Source organism: Trichoplax adhaerens, genomic scaffold (genome assembly GCF_000150275.1).
Source record: "Trichoplax adhaerens TRIADscaffold_2 genomic scaffold, whole genome shotgun sequence".
In the NCBI taxonomy this organism is placed as follows: domain Eukaryota; kingdom Metazoa; phylum Placozoa; class Uniplacotomia; order Trichoplacea; family Trichoplacidae; genus Trichoplax; species Trichoplax adhaerens.
In genome coordinates, this window is record NW_002060944.1 from 53,521 (window position 1) to 73,558 (window position 20,038).

At 36.9% G+C, this 20,038-nt stretch overlaps 4 protein-coding genes across 4 annotated transcripts; 1 reads left to right on the forward strand and 3 right to left on the reverse strand.

Annotated features, from left to right (window-relative positions):
* Window positions 1-379: 379 nt before the first annotated feature.
* TRIADDRAFT_52848 (uncharacterized protein) lies at window positions 380-4,991 on the reverse strand (the record flags this gene model as incomplete). The annotated part of the gene is made up of 8 exons (XM_002109669.1): window positions 380-486; window positions 596-653; window positions 1,576-1,691; window positions 1,810-2,039; window positions 2,174-2,288; window positions 2,343-2,468; window positions 3,329-3,591; window positions 4,966-4,991. The coding sequence occupies 8 exons, from the start codon at window positions 4,989-4,991 to the stop codon at window positions 380-382; spliced, it is 1,041 nt and encodes a 346-aa protein (XP_002109705.1).
* Window positions 4,992-5,475: 484 nt separating this feature from the next.
* TRIADDRAFT_21706 (uncharacterized protein) lies at window positions 5,476-6,800 on the reverse strand (the record flags this gene model as incomplete). The annotated part of the gene is made up of 2 exons (XM_002109670.1): window positions 5,476-5,565; window positions 6,468-6,800. The coding sequence occupies 2 exons, from the start codon at window positions 6,798-6,800 to the stop codon at window positions 5,476-5,478; spliced, it is 423 nt and encodes a 140-aa protein (XP_002109706.1).
* A 662-nt stretch (window positions 6,801-7,462) lies between these two features.
* On the forward strand, window positions 7,463-10,696 carry TRIADDRAFT_20768 (uncharacterized protein; the record flags this gene model as incomplete). Its single annotated transcript, XM_002109096.1, has 10 exons — window positions 7,463-7,657; window positions 7,870-7,927; window positions 8,315-8,398; window positions 8,603-8,721; window positions 9,031-9,271; window positions 9,356-9,408; window positions 9,678-9,782; window positions 9,883-9,982; window positions 10,061-10,251; window positions 10,367-10,696. 10 exons carry the CDS (start codon window positions 7,463-7,465, stop codon window positions 10,694-10,696), a joined length of 1,476 nt encoding a protein of 491 aa, XP_002109132.1.
* Window positions 10,697-12,154: 1,458 nt separating this feature from the next.
* TRIADDRAFT_63596 (expressed hypothetical protein) lies at window positions 12,155-14,055 on the reverse strand. The gene is made up of 2 exons (XM_002109671.1): window positions 13,737-14,055; window positions 12,155-13,587 (listed from the first exon to the last, which is right to left on the reverse strand). The coding sequence occupies exons 1-2, from the start codon at window positions 13,996-13,998 to the stop codon at window positions 12,899-12,901; spliced, it is 951 nt and encodes a 316-aa protein (XP_002109707.1). The 5' UTR covers window positions 13,999-14,055; the 3' UTR covers window positions 12,155-12,898.
* Between the last annotated feature and the right edge of the window lie 5,983 nt (window positions 14,056-20,038).

Consider the following 20,038-nt stretch of genomic DNA (forward strand, 5'->3'; position numbering starts at 1 on the left):
AACTTACAACACAGCTCATGTAAACAAACCTGCTAATGCCCTACCTTGCGTATGGTGTATCTTATATTACAAACAAGACTTTGGCATGAATTTTGCTACTGCAAGAAGTTACGATTACGTTTAAAGGTAATATTATTCAGGCTCTATTCGCTAGTCAAGTGTCAAGTACTGTTGTAACGTACGAGGCGTTGAAGATTTTATTACATGATTGTCCCAACTAAACAATCATGACGATTGTGTTGTTTGACGTAAGAAAACCAGAATATTACCGGTAATTTCCCTGCTAATAAATCCTAAGTACATTTCAATTATGAAGTAGTTCTGATGTTGCAGGCCGACCTTTTTTATGTCTTTAACCACATATTGGTGTGTCAAGACACTAATATTTTGGGAAGCCAGGAACTCTTGACGTTGGCATAATATTGGCTGCTGGCGGTGGAAGTCCATACGAATAGGGAGGCGCAGCATGTACGGAATTCGTGGGAACTACAATAACAGAAACGGGACAAAAATGTTCCGTTTATTGCTAATAAGCGAAATGCCAGATATCGCCTAATCAATATTTTTTTGAATAAAGATTCGAATAAATACTTACATTGAGGTTGGGCAGCTTGCGCTATCTTTGTCTTATATTTTGCAGCCCTCCGCTCCTCCTGTATCAAAGTAGATAGCTTTATGTCAGATTCATGAATTTAAAAATAATACCGATATACGAGTAATCCTATGCATAACTGATTGACAGTAATAAATCGATAATGTCATCGTCATTAAATAATGTACTGTAGTATGGTTAAAGGCAATATAGTAAAGTATGGGAAGTTACATCAAAGTTAAATGCATAGCAAAACGGCACATTAATATAATATAATTGACAAGAACTTGGGAGTTGTAGCTGAAAAAATTAAAGCGATACTGAATACTGAAAGATAGCCAATTTCAGACAAACTCAATTGGTTCAACTATTCTACTATTCTAACAACAATCGTGGAATAAGCAGCACACTAATCTGTCACATCAACCGCAAACCTCTTCTGTGTTACAAGCCTATATATTGACGGCAATACTCCTTGATATCAACGCTGTTAATGATACGCAATTCCAATAAATTCGGACTAAATTAGCAACGTAAAATAGATATTACCAATACTCACGAAAAGTGTGTCAATGTGCCACCGTAATTCGTTGAAATAAACACATAGTAACTGTAACACATGTTGATTTCTGAATCATACCTTAAATGACTGTTACTATCAGTACCAACGAGCGGTACGGTTAATATTAATAAATGTAACATGGAATGAGAGTTTACAGTAACAGCAATTAGAAATGCTATTATGTTAAATAGCATTCACTTTGCAGTTTTATAATATTCTCTTCGTACCTTAAACCGGTTTCATCTCTGAAGATTCAGTCAAATAAACTCTTAATAATGACGACAAAGAATAACGTAACCCCAGCCCAATAGCACAGTTTTGTAACTGACAAGTCAAGCTCAATCGTAGTAATACTTGACTGCTACATGTGATTAATGTACATGTGCTAGTACTAATAAAGAGCACCAAGGCTATTTCTTACCAATGATATATCCTCTTCCGGATGGACTAACTTGCTAGTAGCTCCAACACTACTGATAGTTGTAGATATCTTGGGCGTTGTTATTGGAGTGGTCTCAGCTGGAGGTGGTACACTGCCTACAAGCGATAGATTCAAATTACAACGGAAAAAAGTGGTGTTAATATGACACAAGATGCCAGTCTGTCGAACGAAATTTACAATTTCTATCCAAAAGATTTAGCTTGTTCAAGGCACCTTTACTATCGTTCAGAACCGGTTTGGCTTCAAAAGTTTTCGAATTCGAGATAGGCTTGAAATCTGCACCTACAGGGCCGGAACTAATTGTTGTAGAGCTACTAACTTGTGAGGCACTTGGAAATAGCGGTCGACTTGGTGGGGCAGAATTATTAGCGGCCGATACCGGAGGCGCTCTAATCGGCGGAGGCATATTGGTATTCGGTGGGGGCATGTTCGGAAATGGAAATCTATTCAATTGTATTACAGCGATTTTGGTATTTAATAATTTTTGAATTAACGTTTACTTGTTCATATAATGTAAAAGGAGTATATTGACAGTGGCTTTAACGGAAGATTAAGCCTATTACTGTCTACGTATTACCTAGCTTGCATTGGTGGTACACCAAATGGCACGGGTGGCATCGGCATACCGGTAGGTAGTCGGTCTGGTTTAGAAAAAGTAATGTTTGCACATTGTTTTAATGATGATAGCATATCTAAATCGAGGGTAAAGGGTTAGTACAAGCATAATTATAACTGGAGTAACAAACTTGGTTGAGGGTAGCCAGGCACTCCTGGACGCCAAAAACCGGGAGCGACCGGAGGAACAGCCGACGGCGCAAAAGCTGCTTGAGGAGTCGGTTGTTCGTCTGATTTTGCTTTTTTCGTCTCGGGTTCTAATTGGATGAAAATAGTTTAAACCTCGTTATCATATTATACGAAGTAAATCTTTGCAACATCATCATCATTCATTGTCAATATCGATTACATTATATGTATAGAAAAGAATACGACTTTAAAATGATAACAAAAACCTGGCAAAGAATGAGTTATTGATGACAAGATACAAATCATTGCAGTCAAATGCTTACATAGTATAGCCAAATAGCCATTGTTAGCTAGTTTGATAATATATTATTAAAATTTCGTCAAATGATTCGATCGTCATCTACTGTAGTTTATCAAACTTTCGTTCTGTTGATGAAATACGTTATCGATAGTATTGCTTGATAGATAATGCGAATACTAGATGAAAATGACAATTCTGTTTCCACGATGCAGCTTGAGTGGAACTGTTTGAAAATGATTTTGCCTTGCGTCATAAATATAATTTATGATCCGTTTGCCTAGTGGTAGACTATGCGAAGGGCGTTTTTGTACGTTATAGTATCATGCTAGATTTCTAAAGTGAGATAAGGGATGTTGGTGATACCGACTACTATATTGTATTAAAATGTTAAAATAAGATGTAATCCTTGGTATCAATGTGCTAGAACAATTCAAGGGCAGTTAGTTACCTAGTTACAATAATGCTCAAAACGCTATACAAGTTAATAATGTCTACTTTAACTTTGTCAGACATTACTTTTAGATGATCAACACAGATAGTACAGTGAAAGGCTGTCATTTAGGTAATTAAAGAATTACTATAGGGATTGTTGACTCACTACAGAGATAGAAAGGTTTTGTTCTGCATCTACTGTATATATATAAGAGCGAAGGATCAACTAGGTAATTCATTAAGATTAAATTTTACCATCAACATCTCCTTTACGAGCCGCTCTTGCTTTAGCATCTTCTTCTGGTATCCCTTCAGTCCCATATATTTCAACTTCTGGATTGGTTCGGTTGGGTAAAGCATTGGGTATTTCTTTAATTGTTTCACGATGAACTTGCATACAATGTATAGCAAGGCCAGGACCGGTATATAGTTTTTTATGGCATACAGGGCATTTAAAATGTTTAGCTCGTTGATGCTGTATTAATATCTTTTCATCTTCAAAATCTCTACCACAGTACCTGGATGATATTATACATTCATGAATCAAGGAAGATACAAATCGACAATAGTCTAACGCAATCATCATTGATGTATGAAAGCATCATGGAATGTTTGTTACGTTATTTTTTGTGAATGATTTAGAACATATCAAGCACAGTATGATCATATGTGTGATTGTAACTTCAAAGTGCTATCGTTCTTTCATCAGGAAAAATCGATCACAACGAGACATAAGAAATTTCTATCAAAACTAAAAAAGATTCCCGTTAAATAAATGCCTTAATCAAGCTTTAGGTAGTGTAGATCAAGTTTGGCTTGTTGACGACCGACAGTGGACAACATCGAAGAACGTTGTCACTACGTCCAGTACAGTACAGTACGAGCGCGCGGGAATAACCGAGGCAAAACTACAGTAGTTTGATTGATCTCAATCACTCCTGTCTATTGTAATTCTTGGATGTGCGCTCCAAATTGTAGTATTGATGTGCTTTCAATATGCTCTTTTTGCGGACTAGGCAAACTATTGACGTCCTAGTAAAACTGCTCAAAGCCAAGTAGCCTAACAAAAAAGGTCCATTGCAATGGGTATTACTTGGTGTCGCCATTGCAAGCAAGTATTGTACAGTGACAGCAGTACTGCTCTGATCTTCAAGACAAGATGATTAATCAATCCTTTGAAGTTCAGCAATGGACGCTTAGTAAAAGAGCCATGCGGGCAAAGAAATAAATAAATTGAATTCATTGTGGTGTAACAAGAAACTGTACAGACTTTTAGACTAGCCTGAATGAATTAATATCATGTTATGCATGGCAATATTAGAAAGGATACCAACACCAAGGCTTGACAGACTTCTTTTTCTTCCTTCCCATCGTTGCGATACTTGCCTAAAAAAGCTCAAATAAACTGTACGATGATGCTGCCAAGCAAGTAGTTAAATACTCTTACTCTACGTGCTGAATGTGATCGTATTTCCTATACTGGGCCTATGTGTACAGTACATACAGCATTGTACAGTGTATATACTGTAAGAAATGTACTGTACACTGTAGACAGTACAGTACATGATACAGTCGGATACAGTACAATATACTGTATACCAGTGCACTGTACTGTAGTCTGGGGTGCAGTTCAGTTCTCAGAGCGTAGTGTATCGAGTCATTCGAGTGTCGAGTATGCGACTATCGACTGTGATAAAAGAGTTCTTCAGCGCACGCCCAGTCGAGCACCAATGCATGGAAGACAGTGTACACCAGTCGTGTTTTGCATCAGGTGATTGGGCAAGTCCATAATGGCATTGGCCGTCGTGTTTACTGTTGGCCACACAACATTTGCAACATTTGCATTTTACGATCTGCTGGACGCTTTCCTCTGTCCAGCAGTTTTAGCATACCTGATGACAACCTCCGCATAACTCATGCAATAAGTTCATGCTTTACTGTAACCGCCATGCTGTAAGCATGCCAACATGGACATTAAAAGAATGGCAAGCTCTTTACGTTGCATTTTCCGTTAACATCAATTTCAGTCTTATTCATGTGACAGCGTTAGTTTTATTCGCGATTCAACACATCAACGATTCTTTAGTACGTAGAAGAACATGTCTAGTATTTGTATATGATTACACAGTTACATTACATGAAAACTAACATATCCACTTACTGTATAAGACGGTATATCGAGTTTGCTTAAAATTGTCAATCAACCATATAATGTTGTTTACAAAACGGATTGAAGAAAAGATAAAAAGATAAGATTGAACTGACGTCATCTTGGCCTACAACTCAATTTCTCAATTCTAAATTAATTTTACGCTAACTGCTTGAAGCAAAAGGTAGCAAAAAGCAATAGCATACTACTGTTATACAGTCATCATAGCGTGCACAATTGATTCGTACAATATTCAGTTGGCTTTTCCTTTGACAATGAGGGGTCCTACATTATCTTGCTCTTGTTCATTGTGATTATTATGACTTCCATCACAGTAAGGAAACTAGGATACGAGAACATAAATAGCAAATGCATGAATAATTAACAATTTTGCAATGAATAACCTATACCGTTAAAAGTACATACTGTACAGTATATACAGATTACTGCAAATTAATTACCAGCTGTAAGTGAACTTTCTTAAAGCTTAGGGATAGCAAGAACAATGTTATTGTTGACACCTTGCCATCAAGGAATGTCATCAGAACTAATCACTCAAATAAATATCTATAATATTGCATGCTTGATGTACTGTATTTATAATTAATCAATGGAAGTGATCTAACGGTTTGCCAATGCTGTTTGTATATTTGTGCTCCATAAACTGTCATCGAAATGCACGTTCAATCGAACCTGTTGACAGCTGCAGTACAGTACTGTATCGTTTTGCTAATATTATAACATGGTCAGATCACTATTTACTGTACGATCAGAAACACTTTGATCAAGCAACGCAAGATTAAACGTCGAATGCCAAACCAATCCAATAGCATTTTGATCGTTGTCAAGACTAATCTAATCTATCTGTAGTGCCATCACGACTAGGCACATAGGAAGTACAGTACACTATGGTTCTGTAGGTGGATAGAAATGATGTAGTTGTCCATACTACGGCTACTGAGCATGAAGAGATAAATATAAAAAAATTGTTTTACGGACTATTACCAACGAAAGAGTTGTGTTAGCAGAATCGAGCTAGCATTGATTCATTATAGTTCAGTTTCAACAAACTGGTTCATAGTAAAGTCTGCAGCTATGATGGTCATGCCGAATGAGTCATTTTCCATGTTTCAATATCGGAAAAGCAAGAAATGAACCGATTTTGCATTGAACGAATTGACATACTTGCTGGCAAGCTACACCCTTTGACAGAAGTAGCACATGACACGGCACTATCTATCTCACCTTTTTCGATCTCCAACATCTGCAAAATACTAACTTCTCTCCGACATCCTCGATATCTACAGTATGGACCACTTTCTTGCAGGTTTTATCGATGCATTTGTTGACACAGTTCGTGTCTTTAGCCTTAGGTGAAGGAGGTAACTCAACAGCTTTGGGCTGAAAAAACTTATATGTACTATAACCAATCAGCCAGCTCACCACCGCAAAAGGGAAAACGACAGCGATAGCATCACTTGGACTTAGTTCTGCGAATCCACTTAAACTAGAAGGAACTGGAAGTTTTTGCAGATAGTTAGGCAGTTGAACTTTAATTAATTTGGCTATTGCTTCCATTTTTCTCAATTTCACTGTGCTCCGTTGAGAGAAAATAACCTCTACGCTTTCGTGTCTCCTTGCTGCCTTGGTTCAGCACTTGCGGACTAATTGCGCAGTTTCCACACTGTCAGTCGATATAATATAATTATAATTAATTAAAATAATAATAATTATTATACTGTATATGATCAGGGAACAATCACAACAATATCGACGGACGGACGTCGGATGAAGTCATACTGTACTGTGCCGTACGGTGGTCGTGGTTTTAGTGGTATGACTGCAGTGTACAATTGTACTGAACCTCATGCCTCGTTACTGTACTGTACCGTACCGTACCATACCATACCGTACCATCAGTGTGACGTGAACTTTTGTGAAGCTGCGGTAGTTGACGAGTCCCAGACGATACCGTACCGCTGTAAGTCTGTCCGTCAGCAAGCAAGGAACATTGCTGTCAGTCTGTATGTCTGCACTACAACACTACAATGTACTGTACACTGCACAGCATCCATAGTGTATAGTATTACTGTGCAGATTTAGGTGACCCATTCCAATTCATATTGAATCTTCTCGTCTGCCTTCAAGTCAGGTTCGGTTGGCTTGGACGTCTTTGGTCGTTGCTGCTTGTCTTGCTTTTACCTTTGCATCGACTGATCTACTTGTGAAGGAACGCCAAAATGTCGCTAGCTGATGAATTACTAGCTGATTTCGAAGACGCTGAAACCGAAGATGTAAATGATATTGTCGATGAAGACCAGTTGGAGGCAGAAAATGAGCGAAACGGTGACGATGTCATGGAAGTAGCCGATGGTGGAGGAGATGCAATAAACAACTCCGTTCGGGCAGTTGCCAAGCTACGCGATAGCAAGAATGTAGGAGACAGTACTATTAAGCTTCTTGCTTAATTACTATCATCATTGACGTTAGCAGTTAGCGATGATATGAATTATGATGATCAAATGGATCAATGGATCTGTTGATTTGATATTTGCGACGTTAATGAGATTGAAAAATGGCTAACTTTGATCAACTTCTGCTATTAATCTATACTGAACAGACGTATTCATTTATTCATTCTTTACAGCTGAATGATATCGTTAAAGATATTGATTATTACATCGAAAATCCAAGAGCGGAACAAGGTACAACATTGCAGACTCTTACAATGCATCTCAACACTCTTATTTTATAGGTGCTAAACTATCAAGTTAATTGTAGCCAAAAAATTGAATGTAAAATACTATCACAGTCGATTCTCCACATTAGAAAGTTGCATTCATCTTTTTGTCTCTCTCTCCATATACGTTAATGTACGTGTCGTATATGCTTCGCTACAAAAATAATCAGTATGCAAGCTAAGAAAACGTTCCAATATCATTCATGGAATAGATTAAATTTGAGTCATGATAGAGTGTAATATTCCTGATAATACGTAGATCGTCACGTTGTCAGGAATTGAAACCAGTACCGATGTAACTACTATGCAATTGATTTCATCAATGAAACTTTACTTCTTTGTGTTATTGTAGTGCTTGGACCCGTGGAAGTAGACCCTGAATATTTATTAATCGTCAACGGCAATAATATGGCGGTAGAGATTGACAACGAAATTAGTAAGTGTTATGCAACTTATTGCGCACATGCCTACCTTATTGTGGACTGTAATTTACTAGTCTAACAGAAATGGCAGTTTTGATATAGTGCTATATACCATCAGAGATCAGTTTTGATTTGTTGAAATTTTATAAAATGTAAATGTAATTGTGTTGATATTAGTAGAAAAATTTTTTGAATCATGTGCTATTTAATGAATGAAGGTATTATACACAAGTATGTTCGTGATACCTACACTAAAAGATTCCCGGAACTAGAATCACTGATTGAATTTCCATTCGATTATATACGTACTGTGCAAAGATTGGGCAATGAATTGAATGTCCCTCAGGTAGATCTGCTAGATGACTTAAATATATGCTATCTGCACAAGATGCTGTCTTATAATTTGAAATCACAATTGTAATTGAAATAAAAGAGTATGAAGTGAATAGCATGTAATGTTCTATGCTAGCATGACCATTGGGTGTACAATGCAATACTTGTAGAGACTAATGCCATTGACGACATGATTAATAGTAGCATGGCCAATAATTTTAACCGATTGAAAAAATAAATCTGAACCATAAGAGTATATAGCTATAGAATGGTTCCATACCACCTCAATATACTTTTTCTCACCCCATTTTAGACTGATCTGAGTGACATTCTTATCCCAGCAAATGTCATGGTAGTCAGTGTTACAGCTTCGACAACGCAAGGTACCAAGTTAGATGATGACGAACTGGAACGAGTTTTAGAAGCTTGTAAAGTTGCTATTGAATTAATGGATATAAAAATCAAAATTTTCCAATATGTTGAGTCTCGGATGTCTTTTATTGCTCCTAACCTTTCTGTTATTGCTGGAGCCTCTGTTGCTGCAAAGATAATGGGTAATTTGCACACTCGATAGCAGAAAATTTATACGATTCAACCGTTATTTTAAGTAAATCACCTAAAATTGTTATTGTGATTAGGTACGGCTGGTGGTCTAACTGCACTATCAAAGATGCCTGCTTGCAATATCATGGTATGCGGTATTGGATTATTGAAGCCCATATTGAATGCATTGATCTACTGAATCTTCTCTGCCTGCAATATTCGCCGATAAGATCAATATCAATGCCATAGCAAATGACAATTCGCTATTGGTATTTCCATCTGAATTATATGATGGATTTTGAGGCGAATTGATGAATAGTCACTGCACTATGCTTTATTATACTTGTATTAGTTAATGGATGATCAAGAAAGAGACAAAACTCGTTCACTCTACTGTATATTTCTTATTGATGACAGGTTTTAGGATCGGTCAAGAAATCATTGTCTGGCTTTTCAACCTCTTCTATCATGCCACATACTGGAAATCTCTATTACAGTGATATAGTGCAAAATTCTCCACCGGTAGGTAGACGGTAGACACAACTTTAATCGATGTTACCTATTTACTTCAATATTAACTGAAAAGTATGGAAGCAGACTACATTGCAGATTGTCATTACAGGATCTCAGAAAGAAAGCAGCTCGGTTGGTGGCTGCAAAGTGCGCTCTAGCAGCACGTGTAGATAGCTTTCATGAAGCAGTCGATGGTAGCATAGGACAAAGTATTTATATATAACGAAGCCTTAAATTAGAATAGCAGTCCTGATACAATATTCTAAACGGTCGTTGATATACTATAGATTTACGAGATGATATTGAAAAGAAACTTGACAAATTGCAAGAACCGCCGCCATTGAAAAAAATTAAACCACTTATCGTTCCTGGTGAATATCGGAAAAAGAAACGAGGTGGTCGTCGCGTTCGAAAATTAAAGGAAAAAGCGGCTGTGACAGAACTAAGGAAACAAGCTAATCGAATGACGTTTGGTCAGGTTAGATTTTGAATAAAGTAGTGGGTAAAATTAAAACAAGAGTGGTCATGGCTGTGCTATGCTTATACGAAAAGACAATGCGTAATTGGAGGTTACAAATTATTTTCCTGATTAGATCGAAGAAGATGCCTATCAAGGAGATTTGGGCTTTTCTCTTGGTCAGTTAGGGCAGTCTACAAGTGGAAAAGTGCGTGGAGCACCTGTAGATAAGAAAACCCAGGTATCTGTATCCAAAAAATTACAAAAGACACTACAACAGGATAACCAAACGTATGGTGGCAGGTCGTCAGTTCGTGGTGCTACTTCAGGTACAGCTTCCAGTGTTGCTTTTACACCATTGCAAGGTCTAGAAATTGTTAATCCATTGGCTGCTGAAAAGAAGGCGCAAGAAGCCAATGCCAAGTACTTTTCAGCAAATACCGGATTCCGATTCGTTAAGAAGTAGATAAGGATTACTGACTAGATATATATTCTATTTCAAAACTCACGTACTGGTCAGTCCGCGATGACATTGTTTTGCATAGTTAGAGTTTATGTGCTGATAGCAACTTCTGTTAATCTACTTGATATTATAAATATATATAGCATATATATCTGTTAAATTTGAAATGTTATCATCCTTTTCTTGTATTCGACTTTTGTCTTGTCATTATCTTCATGAAATATGGCATGGCTAAACTGTACAGTAACTACGATGATTCCAGCACTGGCTCTATTTTTACCGTGCCGTACTGAATAAATTGGTCACGTTTTATTTTGTCTGTTGTTATCCATGTATACGCGTATACCTTTGTAGATACTAGAGTCTATTACATAACCATGATTGTATGTCTACGACTTCGAATATATTTTCAGATACTTTTTGCTTTCTAAACTAATCTTACTAGTGCTTTGAAAGTATTAAGGCAATGACTTTAATACTGTTTCAATTCGATTTAAGAATGGAAAGAGCTCCAAGTGAAGAATTTACTAACAATAACTGGTGAATTCGGTTTATATTTAGCAAGGACATGCATCCTAGTCAGTATGCTTCAACGTTATGCTGTATTAGTATGGAATATGTACGTACATCATAACTTATTCTCCTCCTTTTTTAAGTCTTTAAAATGCAGCAATAAATATTTGAGCTGCTACTTTTGCATCTAGCTGACATCGACAACTTGATCGAGTTTCTAGTGACTACTTGCAGCATTATTGTATTTTTGAACAAGCTTGTGTAGAGTAGTTTATCCGTCAGAAAATCATATCTATAAACAAATTTCATTACCAAGGATTTACGGTACTATTTCATTTCAGTACAGCATATTGAAATACGGTAGCGCAAGCTATACTGTATGTCATATCATTTTTGTACACTGGAGTAGAATGTCCCGCTTCGCAGGTAGCACCTTGTGGAAATGTAGTGTTCTTGTAGCCATTGAATTATATGTATGCTACTGCACTCTACTCTATTCAACATAACGGCACATGTACAGTCACAGTAACCTTACATATCATCATGCAACTTGATTTTATTCAGTTGCTGAAACAGAACAGTCATGATTTTTAGGTAAACCTGTCACTCATATGCTCGCATTATTCTGAGGATAACACCAATCGAAATGATAATTACTCATATACGCATATACGAACAGTATACGCCTATCGAATAGCTAGCTACCTTCTATGTTTAATTTAATAAATAAATTCAATTATACAGTATACAGTACATTAATGTTATATAAGTTTTACCGTAAAAATCTACAGATTACCTACTGTACTGTGCAATGTGTTACGTTCTATACAGTGCCTGTGCAACGCGATCGACAGTATAGTAAAAATACATGTAGATACCGTACTGTGCTATGTTTGAAGCCGGCAACAAGAAGAATGATACTCAAAACATTTAGCCGTGAAAGCGAAAGCAATAGTTTATTAGCTGTAAGTCATTTGAAATCGGAACAGCAATGTATAACATAAGATATAATAAAGCTACAATCGGTTACTTTAACACACCAGTATAGGGTTACTTGCTGTAAATAAGTAGCAACAAGTCCGACATCAACAAATTTGGTTAAATTTATTTTACTTTTCAGTTAATAACGGAAGATTAGATTAATAACAATTGTGGCAAGACCGAGTCGTCCTGTACATAAATTTACATATGGCTATCATTACGCTATACGAGTATGAGTTTATGATAAAATTTTAAAAACGAGCAAGATAGATAGTACTTTTTGTGCTGGATAAGTCGACAGTAGCACAGCTCTGTACTGTACTTATACCTAAACCTAGTAGATCACATTCTATGTGCCTATAACAATTGTTTTTATGGTAAAGCAGTAATCCGTCTTCTCAATATTGAAGATCATGGAACTGTAATGAAGTATTGAGAAAATTGTTGCAGATATATCTGCATAGAGTAATCTAGTTCAATTTTAATTTATTGCATTTCAACTCAAGTTAAATAATTAATTAATAGTACAATTCTACAAAGGTGAAATTTATTATAATTTCTCGATTGTATGATAAAGTAAAGTTTTAATTATAGACTGTACAGTACAGAAAGTACAAGAAAAAGGCAGTTAAGTCTAGCTAAAGACAGACAACCGGTCGTGATTATTTATTAATTACTAATAACAGACGGGACGGCGTTTACTATATAGCGTTAGCGGTCCATAGTGGAGGCATTCTTTTCGCGATTTTGTTTAATTTCACGAAGGAGGGACGCAAGGAAATGGATTTCGTTTTTCGTGGCTTCGATCTTTTGTTGAAGCTTCATGTTTTCTGTTTCTAATTCCTTCTCAATAGTAGATAGGCTAGATACTTCTTCTTTCTTCTTTAGTCTGTATTTCAAAGCGGCATTGTTGTTTTGCTGTCGTTTACGCTGTTGTTTGGCTGATGCCGGTAAATTATTCAGTCGTTTGCGTCTCGCATTTTTTTTGATTTTTGCTTGGACTTTTGATATTTTCAATGTAGATGATTCTGGTTTTATTTCAGCACCTTCGTTGCGCGCATCAACAGGATATGGCGAAGAATCGAACGATGGATGCATAGGGCTGCAAGCAGTCGATGCAAAAGGGCTTGAAGCATTGGATGTAAAAGGGCTTGAAGCATTGGATGTAAAAGGACTTGAAGCATTGGATGTCAAAGGACTTGACTCTGTCGATTCAAAAGGGCTGGAAACAGATGATGAAAATTCAGAGGTGAATTCACCGTCTGTGGCATTTAAAAGATCTTGTTCAACATTGGCGTAAGTATTGTCGATGACATCGTAAGTAGCAATTAAATCTGGGATAGTATCATCGATCCATGAAGAAGAAGTAGTGTTGGTTGTTGTGTTGGTATCATTATAAGCTAAATAAAAGGGTAGAAACAAAATGGGAGCATTAGACCTTCAATCATGACTTTTCTATTCCTCAAGAAGTTTTTATTCAATCGTGAATCATTTTTTAATTTAACAACATTTTCAGTACGCTTATCTGTTGTTTTTTTATTCATTTTACCTTCTTGATCGAAAACGTGTTGCGATGCCGATAAGCCAAAGAGTTTATTAAGTTGAGTTTCACCTAGAGCATTGATATCAAAACGTCCATCATTTTCGCCTCCCTTTTCAGCTAAGGAAGCAATGACCGGTTGGTTAAAAGTGTTTGACCAAGCGTTTTCGTTGCTAAAATCGTCTAGCAAATCGTTATCAAAAGGGAAATCAAGAAGGTCAGCCCCGGATGAGACTATAGAAGGGTCCATATTCAGGTCGTATGATGCCATGATATAATAAGTGTGGGTAATTTGAAGTCGCAGGAGAAGTTGAATGGTAAAAGTGAGCAAAACTAAATAAGAAAGACAAACGAAAAAAAAAATTAGACACGTTACCAATCAATTACTCAGCCTTTGGTGCGTCATTGAAAAAAAAGTCTACGACCGAATTGGCCATTTTCTTCACAGAAAAAAGACAACATAATGCTAGAAAGCAGTCATGACATGAGTTACTTACGCCATGCTGGCTAGGTTAAGCAAGTAGAGTGGAAAAAAAACGGAGAAAATAGCTGTAAAAAAGCTAAAAAGCTTCTAGTCACGTCGAGTTGCCATGCTGTTAGGGTTACAAACTTGACAAATGGATACGCTCAAAAGAAATAGAATGACGTCGTGGCCAATGTTGCAGCCTGTATATACCGTAGGCCAGGGAGAAGAAGGGGTTTGACCGCGTTGAGTCCATGATGGTTTCTTGCCAGTACTTGGTACTGTATGTATACAAATGGAATAAACTGCAATAGTTACAGTGTACAGTACGAAGACGGTCGGTTGTTTCGCTTCAGTCGCTTCGACGACGGCTAAAAATAATAGAGGTCGTCGAGCAGGATTAACCGGATCTTGAAGAAAGGCATTGACTTGGTTAAGCATGATGCAACAAACGTATGCGCAGACTCCGTCCTTTATTCTGTTCCGTTTATTGACCTATTTTCCTCTATAGTCGACAATGAGGTCCAATGGAGGTATGGTACCGACATTGGTACCGAGCGAGATTTGTCAAGGCAGCGGCGTTGAAAGAATGACTTTACTGTACAGAGTACAGTCAGTAAAAAAAGATGACCAAAGAAAAGAATTGTAAAAGAATGAAATTTCAAAATATCCAAAGTAAAGTAGACTGTATCCTGTACTATTCTATTGGGATTAGAATAGTATTTGGTCATCTTTTCTCAACCATGGGTCTTTCTCATTTCCATGACGTCACTGTCACAGGCAAAGTACATAGTACAGTACAGTACCGTACGATGCAAATAGGCGGCTGAAGTGCAGAATCGACTGACGTAGCCTGACTGAATGGAGACGACGGTACAAAGTCCACTCAAACGCCCAAGTGTTCTCAAATTCCTCAATCAAATGGCGTCGTTCAAAGCATGAAATATTTTCACTAAGAGTCCTAGAATTCCTCAATGAAATGGCGTTGTACAAAGCATGAAAGCAACATTCCTTGCGATTTGTCCAACAAATTGCAAGCTTGAAATGGCTTGCAATACTTTGTACGATATTTTCACTAAGAGTCCTAGAATTCGTCAATGAAATGGCGTTGTACGAAGCATGAAAACAACATTCCTTGCGATTTGTCCAACAAATTGCAAGATTGAAATGGCTTGCATTGCTTTGTACGACATTTTCACTAAGAGTCCTAGAATTCCTCAATGAAATGGCGTCGTACAAAGCAGGAAAACAACATTCTTTCCAATTTGTTACAATTTTATCCAACAAATTGCAAGCTTGAAATGGCTTGCATTGCTTTGTACGATATTTTCACTAAGAGTCCTAGAATTCCTCAATGAAATGGCGTTGTACAAAGCATGAAAACAACATGCTTTGCAATTTGTTGGACAAATTGCAAGATTGAAATGGCTTGCATTGCTATGTGCGACATTTTCACCTTAAAAGCAACATTGTACAGTATGTTGAAAACCAGTGTACTTGGACGATTAGGCACGACTGGAGTTGATGATGGTGTCGTAGTACTGGACAGTTACAGACTGCAACACCGTACAGTACATACTCTACTCTACCATGACAGCTAAATTAGTATTTTACATCAAAAGCTGAAAAGCTTTTATTCTAAAGTGCCATGAGGTGTTGTGTTGAAAGCGAAAACCCCACTACCAAGTACACCTGTCATGTCTATTAAATGTAATTACAGTTCATTAAAGGTTCCGTTTCAATGTCTTGTCGACATTGAAATTCATTGTGAATTTGGTAGACTGTGAATAATGATCAAAATGATGATTATTATTCTAATTTTTATTATTATGTCCTTGAAATGATCCTACTTCTACGTGGATTCCTATTCTTGGGCTGGTAGACTTGGCAAATAGAAATGGTGTTTTGAGAACAGCAGCTCCATTGAAGCCTTGAAACAGTACAAACAGTACGATAGAATGCATTGCAATGCCAGTACCGTGTTGTAATGATTCAACTGTAGCATCTTTTCATCATGATTCAATATTGATTTAGAGATGCCTTTCATGCATAAAATAGTTTCTAGCCCTTTTCGATAATGGCATGTTTGCAATGACTGTAATGGCTTGCAAAACATGATTGGACGTTGTAGGCACATGTCAGTTTGTTGCATTTGTAGAATAGAGTATAATTGTAAAATGTACATATTACAGTACTACGCATATTACCCATGCACACTTATTTGCACAGCACTGTTGGAATGGAATAAATCAAATCAATCAATCAAACTTGATCTCTAGTCATGTATTTAGTGTTGGATTACGAGTTTACTAAGTGCGCTAGTCCATGGTGTTGTATTATTCATTCTGTATCTACGCGTATCTACGTCCATTTATATCGTTGCGACTCGCGGATAAGCTCGAGAACTCGCTGATAGCAGTCTACTCAATTTGATATACACAGGATGTAGAGTACAGCATATTGTATGGGAGTATGCAAATAGAAAAGCGTAGAACCTGATGGCTACCTTTAGCGACGGCCATCACTATGCCTTTAAACCGGTAATATTGAACTTATTTTACAGTAGTGTATTGCCCAATGTCAATCATTTCGCAATACGGTGTCTATTCGATTCGATCTGCGTGTCTCTAGCCTCTAGGTATACCAGTATATTATATACTGTGCTGTATGTCTTTTACAATCTCTCTTTGACAGCGCAATTATAAGGGAGACCGTTAGCAACGCAGCGGGGTTATTAAATGGCCTATTCCCAGTAGGCTGTCTCATTATACTAGAAGGCAGAGCATGCCAGGCTTCTTGATCAATCCGTAGACATTGAATATCCAAGTTATTCAACTTCTTCTTTCCTTTCTACTATACTTCCAGCGAGGTATGGTATGTATTGCTCGATACCAATGAAGGCACAGCATGCCAGGCTTCTTGATCAATCCGTAGACATTGAATATCCAAGTTATTCAACTTCTTCTTTCCTTTCTACTATACTTCCAGCGAGGTATGGTATGTATTGCTCGATACCAATGAAGGCACAGCATGCCAGGCTTCTTGATCAATCCGTAGACATTGAATATCCAAGTTATTCAACTTCTTCTTTCCTTTCTACTATACTTCCAGCGAGGTATGGTATGTATTGCTCGATACCAATGAAGGCACAGCATGCCAGGCTTCTTGATCAATCCGTAGACATTGAATATCCAAGTTATTCAATCTCATCTTTCCTTTCTACTATACTTCCAGCGAGGTATGGTATGTATTGCTCGATACCAATCCATGGTATCTTTTTTATGCGGTGGTCGACTTTCAAGATTGAACGCGAAGGCCTTTCCCCCTGTGCCGTATAATATTATCAAGTTACTACATGCTCTAGTGTGCATCCTGCTGGTTCATGCATGCTTTGTTAGATGTTGCCGGATGCTACTAGATGATATCTTAATGAGGCTGGAGACATTCTATACGTATAACAGCACTGTTCTATGGCTGCATGTTGTACTCCTAGCCTGTTGTCATATCCTCGTATTGCTACTAAACTTTCCATACGCCTATTTAGAGTAGTTAGTGCTTATTTCTCCTGGGTCCTACAGTACTATCATGTGAGGTAAATATCTTTTTGCACATAACTTTATGTTCTATAGTGTAAAAAGACACAGTAAACTTGCACTTTTCTCGTGTTACACGCTACGCCTTGTCTTCAAGGAGCTACCTCGTGTAATTTCCATGCAGTAGAGTAAACTACAGTCAATCATACAACATCGTAGGCAGAAATGGAAGCACAATCAGGGTGCATGACTAATAAGCAGAATACAGTTATTGCGTTGATAATGTCTTGCTGACTGACACAAAAAGACCATGTAATAAAGCTGGATGAAATGGGATTTACTGTCAGTAAGATGACTGACAAACAGAACAACAGTAGGCCGCATTGACAGTAACAACGACCGAAACTTGCTGAAAGCATAACACAGACGTGTAATTCATGTGGAAAGCGTGTATTAAATTATTTCCAACTAAAACGTTCAACAAAACCAAACCTGACAATATTGACAAGAGAGTCAAAAATTCTCTTGATAAAACACTGTATGCTAATGTATTTATCGTATTAACACAATTTCGACAACAATTGAAAGCCTATCCTTACTTTTGGAATTTATAATAAATACAAGGTTGAAAATTTGATTGTTTCCTACTACAATATCTGAGCTGTTAGATTACACACTAGTAAAAGACGTTGACAAATTTGAAATTACAATTGTTATTAATAGGGTGTAATATTATCAAATTGAACATAAAGAATAATCAATTCCTACCAAACCATATAGGTTGTATCTTTTGTTATTGGTACTGTCTATTAATTTTGCTTTGAACTAGTGGCGTTGATATTGACTTAAAGCAATTTCTACCTTTTGTATCTCAGTTCTGAGGTGATGTTGTAAATTTCGTAATTGATTAATTGATAAAATTTTTAGATCTTCAATATTCAAATTAATACTCATGGTACTATTTTCATCGATATTTCTACCGCCAGCGTTAGACTGAATTATCATATCCAATTTAGATTGAATCTGTTGACAAGAATGGATACAATCAATTATTTTATTGACGGACAAAATCCTACCAGTTAAGGTAGTTCAAATTATCCCATTTTGCTTGGTGTATTATCAACAGTGATAAGGATTGACTTACTCTATCTCGTTGTGTCAAAGTACGTTCTCTTTCGTGTTCGGCTAGTCTATATTTTTGGGCCATTTCTTGTGCTTCTTTTTTATATGAATCGCAAGTAGATTTAAGTTGAGCCCATGACTCTTGTATAGACTTCAATTTAGAGTTTGATTCCGATAGTTGATCTCGTAGTAATTGATATTCATTATCACTTCTATTAACAATACTCGATTCTAACATCTTGACGGGAACATTATTATTCGTACTAATAGACATAGGTGAGCCAAAAGATGTTAATAAATTGGGAAGCATAGGAGGTTGCCCATGTCGATGACCCATTTGTCCTTGATTTATAAGTACCGAAGACTATACAACATCAAAAAGTAAGCAAATTAATGATACAATCATCGACTGCATGTACATCAAAACGCTTCATCAATTGATCACTCATCCACTTACATCTGTAGAACTGAAGCTATTAAATGCCGATTGAAAGATATCTCCTTTCATATGAAAGGTATCATCTCTCGTGGTTGGGCTATCTTGCCTTCCTCCTTCTAATGAAACTTTTCTACCTATTGGTCCTATATTGGAAGTGGCCTGCTCAGTCATATTTAATTTATTTAATTTATCTAACTCTTCGAATAGATCACTGCCACCATCATCCCCAGCTGTAAAGTCATTAAGATTAGATCCTTTAAAGCCAGAAGAAACCGAAGTAGGAGTGCCAGTTGATCCTTGGCGTTGCCGGTTAGATGAATTAGTTATAACAGAATTAAGAGGCTGTAGACAAGAGTGGTCAAAAAATTAAATTAGATCGCTATTGATTTTTACTAGGTTTAAAAAGTGTCTAATAATTGAATCATTGTATCGAAAGTGGATACAATTCATTTTCGACATGTATGAAAAACAATCAAGTCGTAATATCATGCCAATGATATGAGTATATTTTACATAAAGTACAACTCCATCCCTATATAATATAATTAATTCTTACATCATTGAGTCTAAAAATTAAACCTACAGTTGCTGCACCAAAGACATTTGTAGATGATACTCCAATAGGACTAGTAGCTGAGGAATTTGTCATTCTACTACTTGACGGCGTACCGCCATCATCGTCAGTATCCGTTTGACTTCGGGTCACTTTGGAGACAAAAAGAGAATAATTGTAAGAATTTTCCTATGCATACAA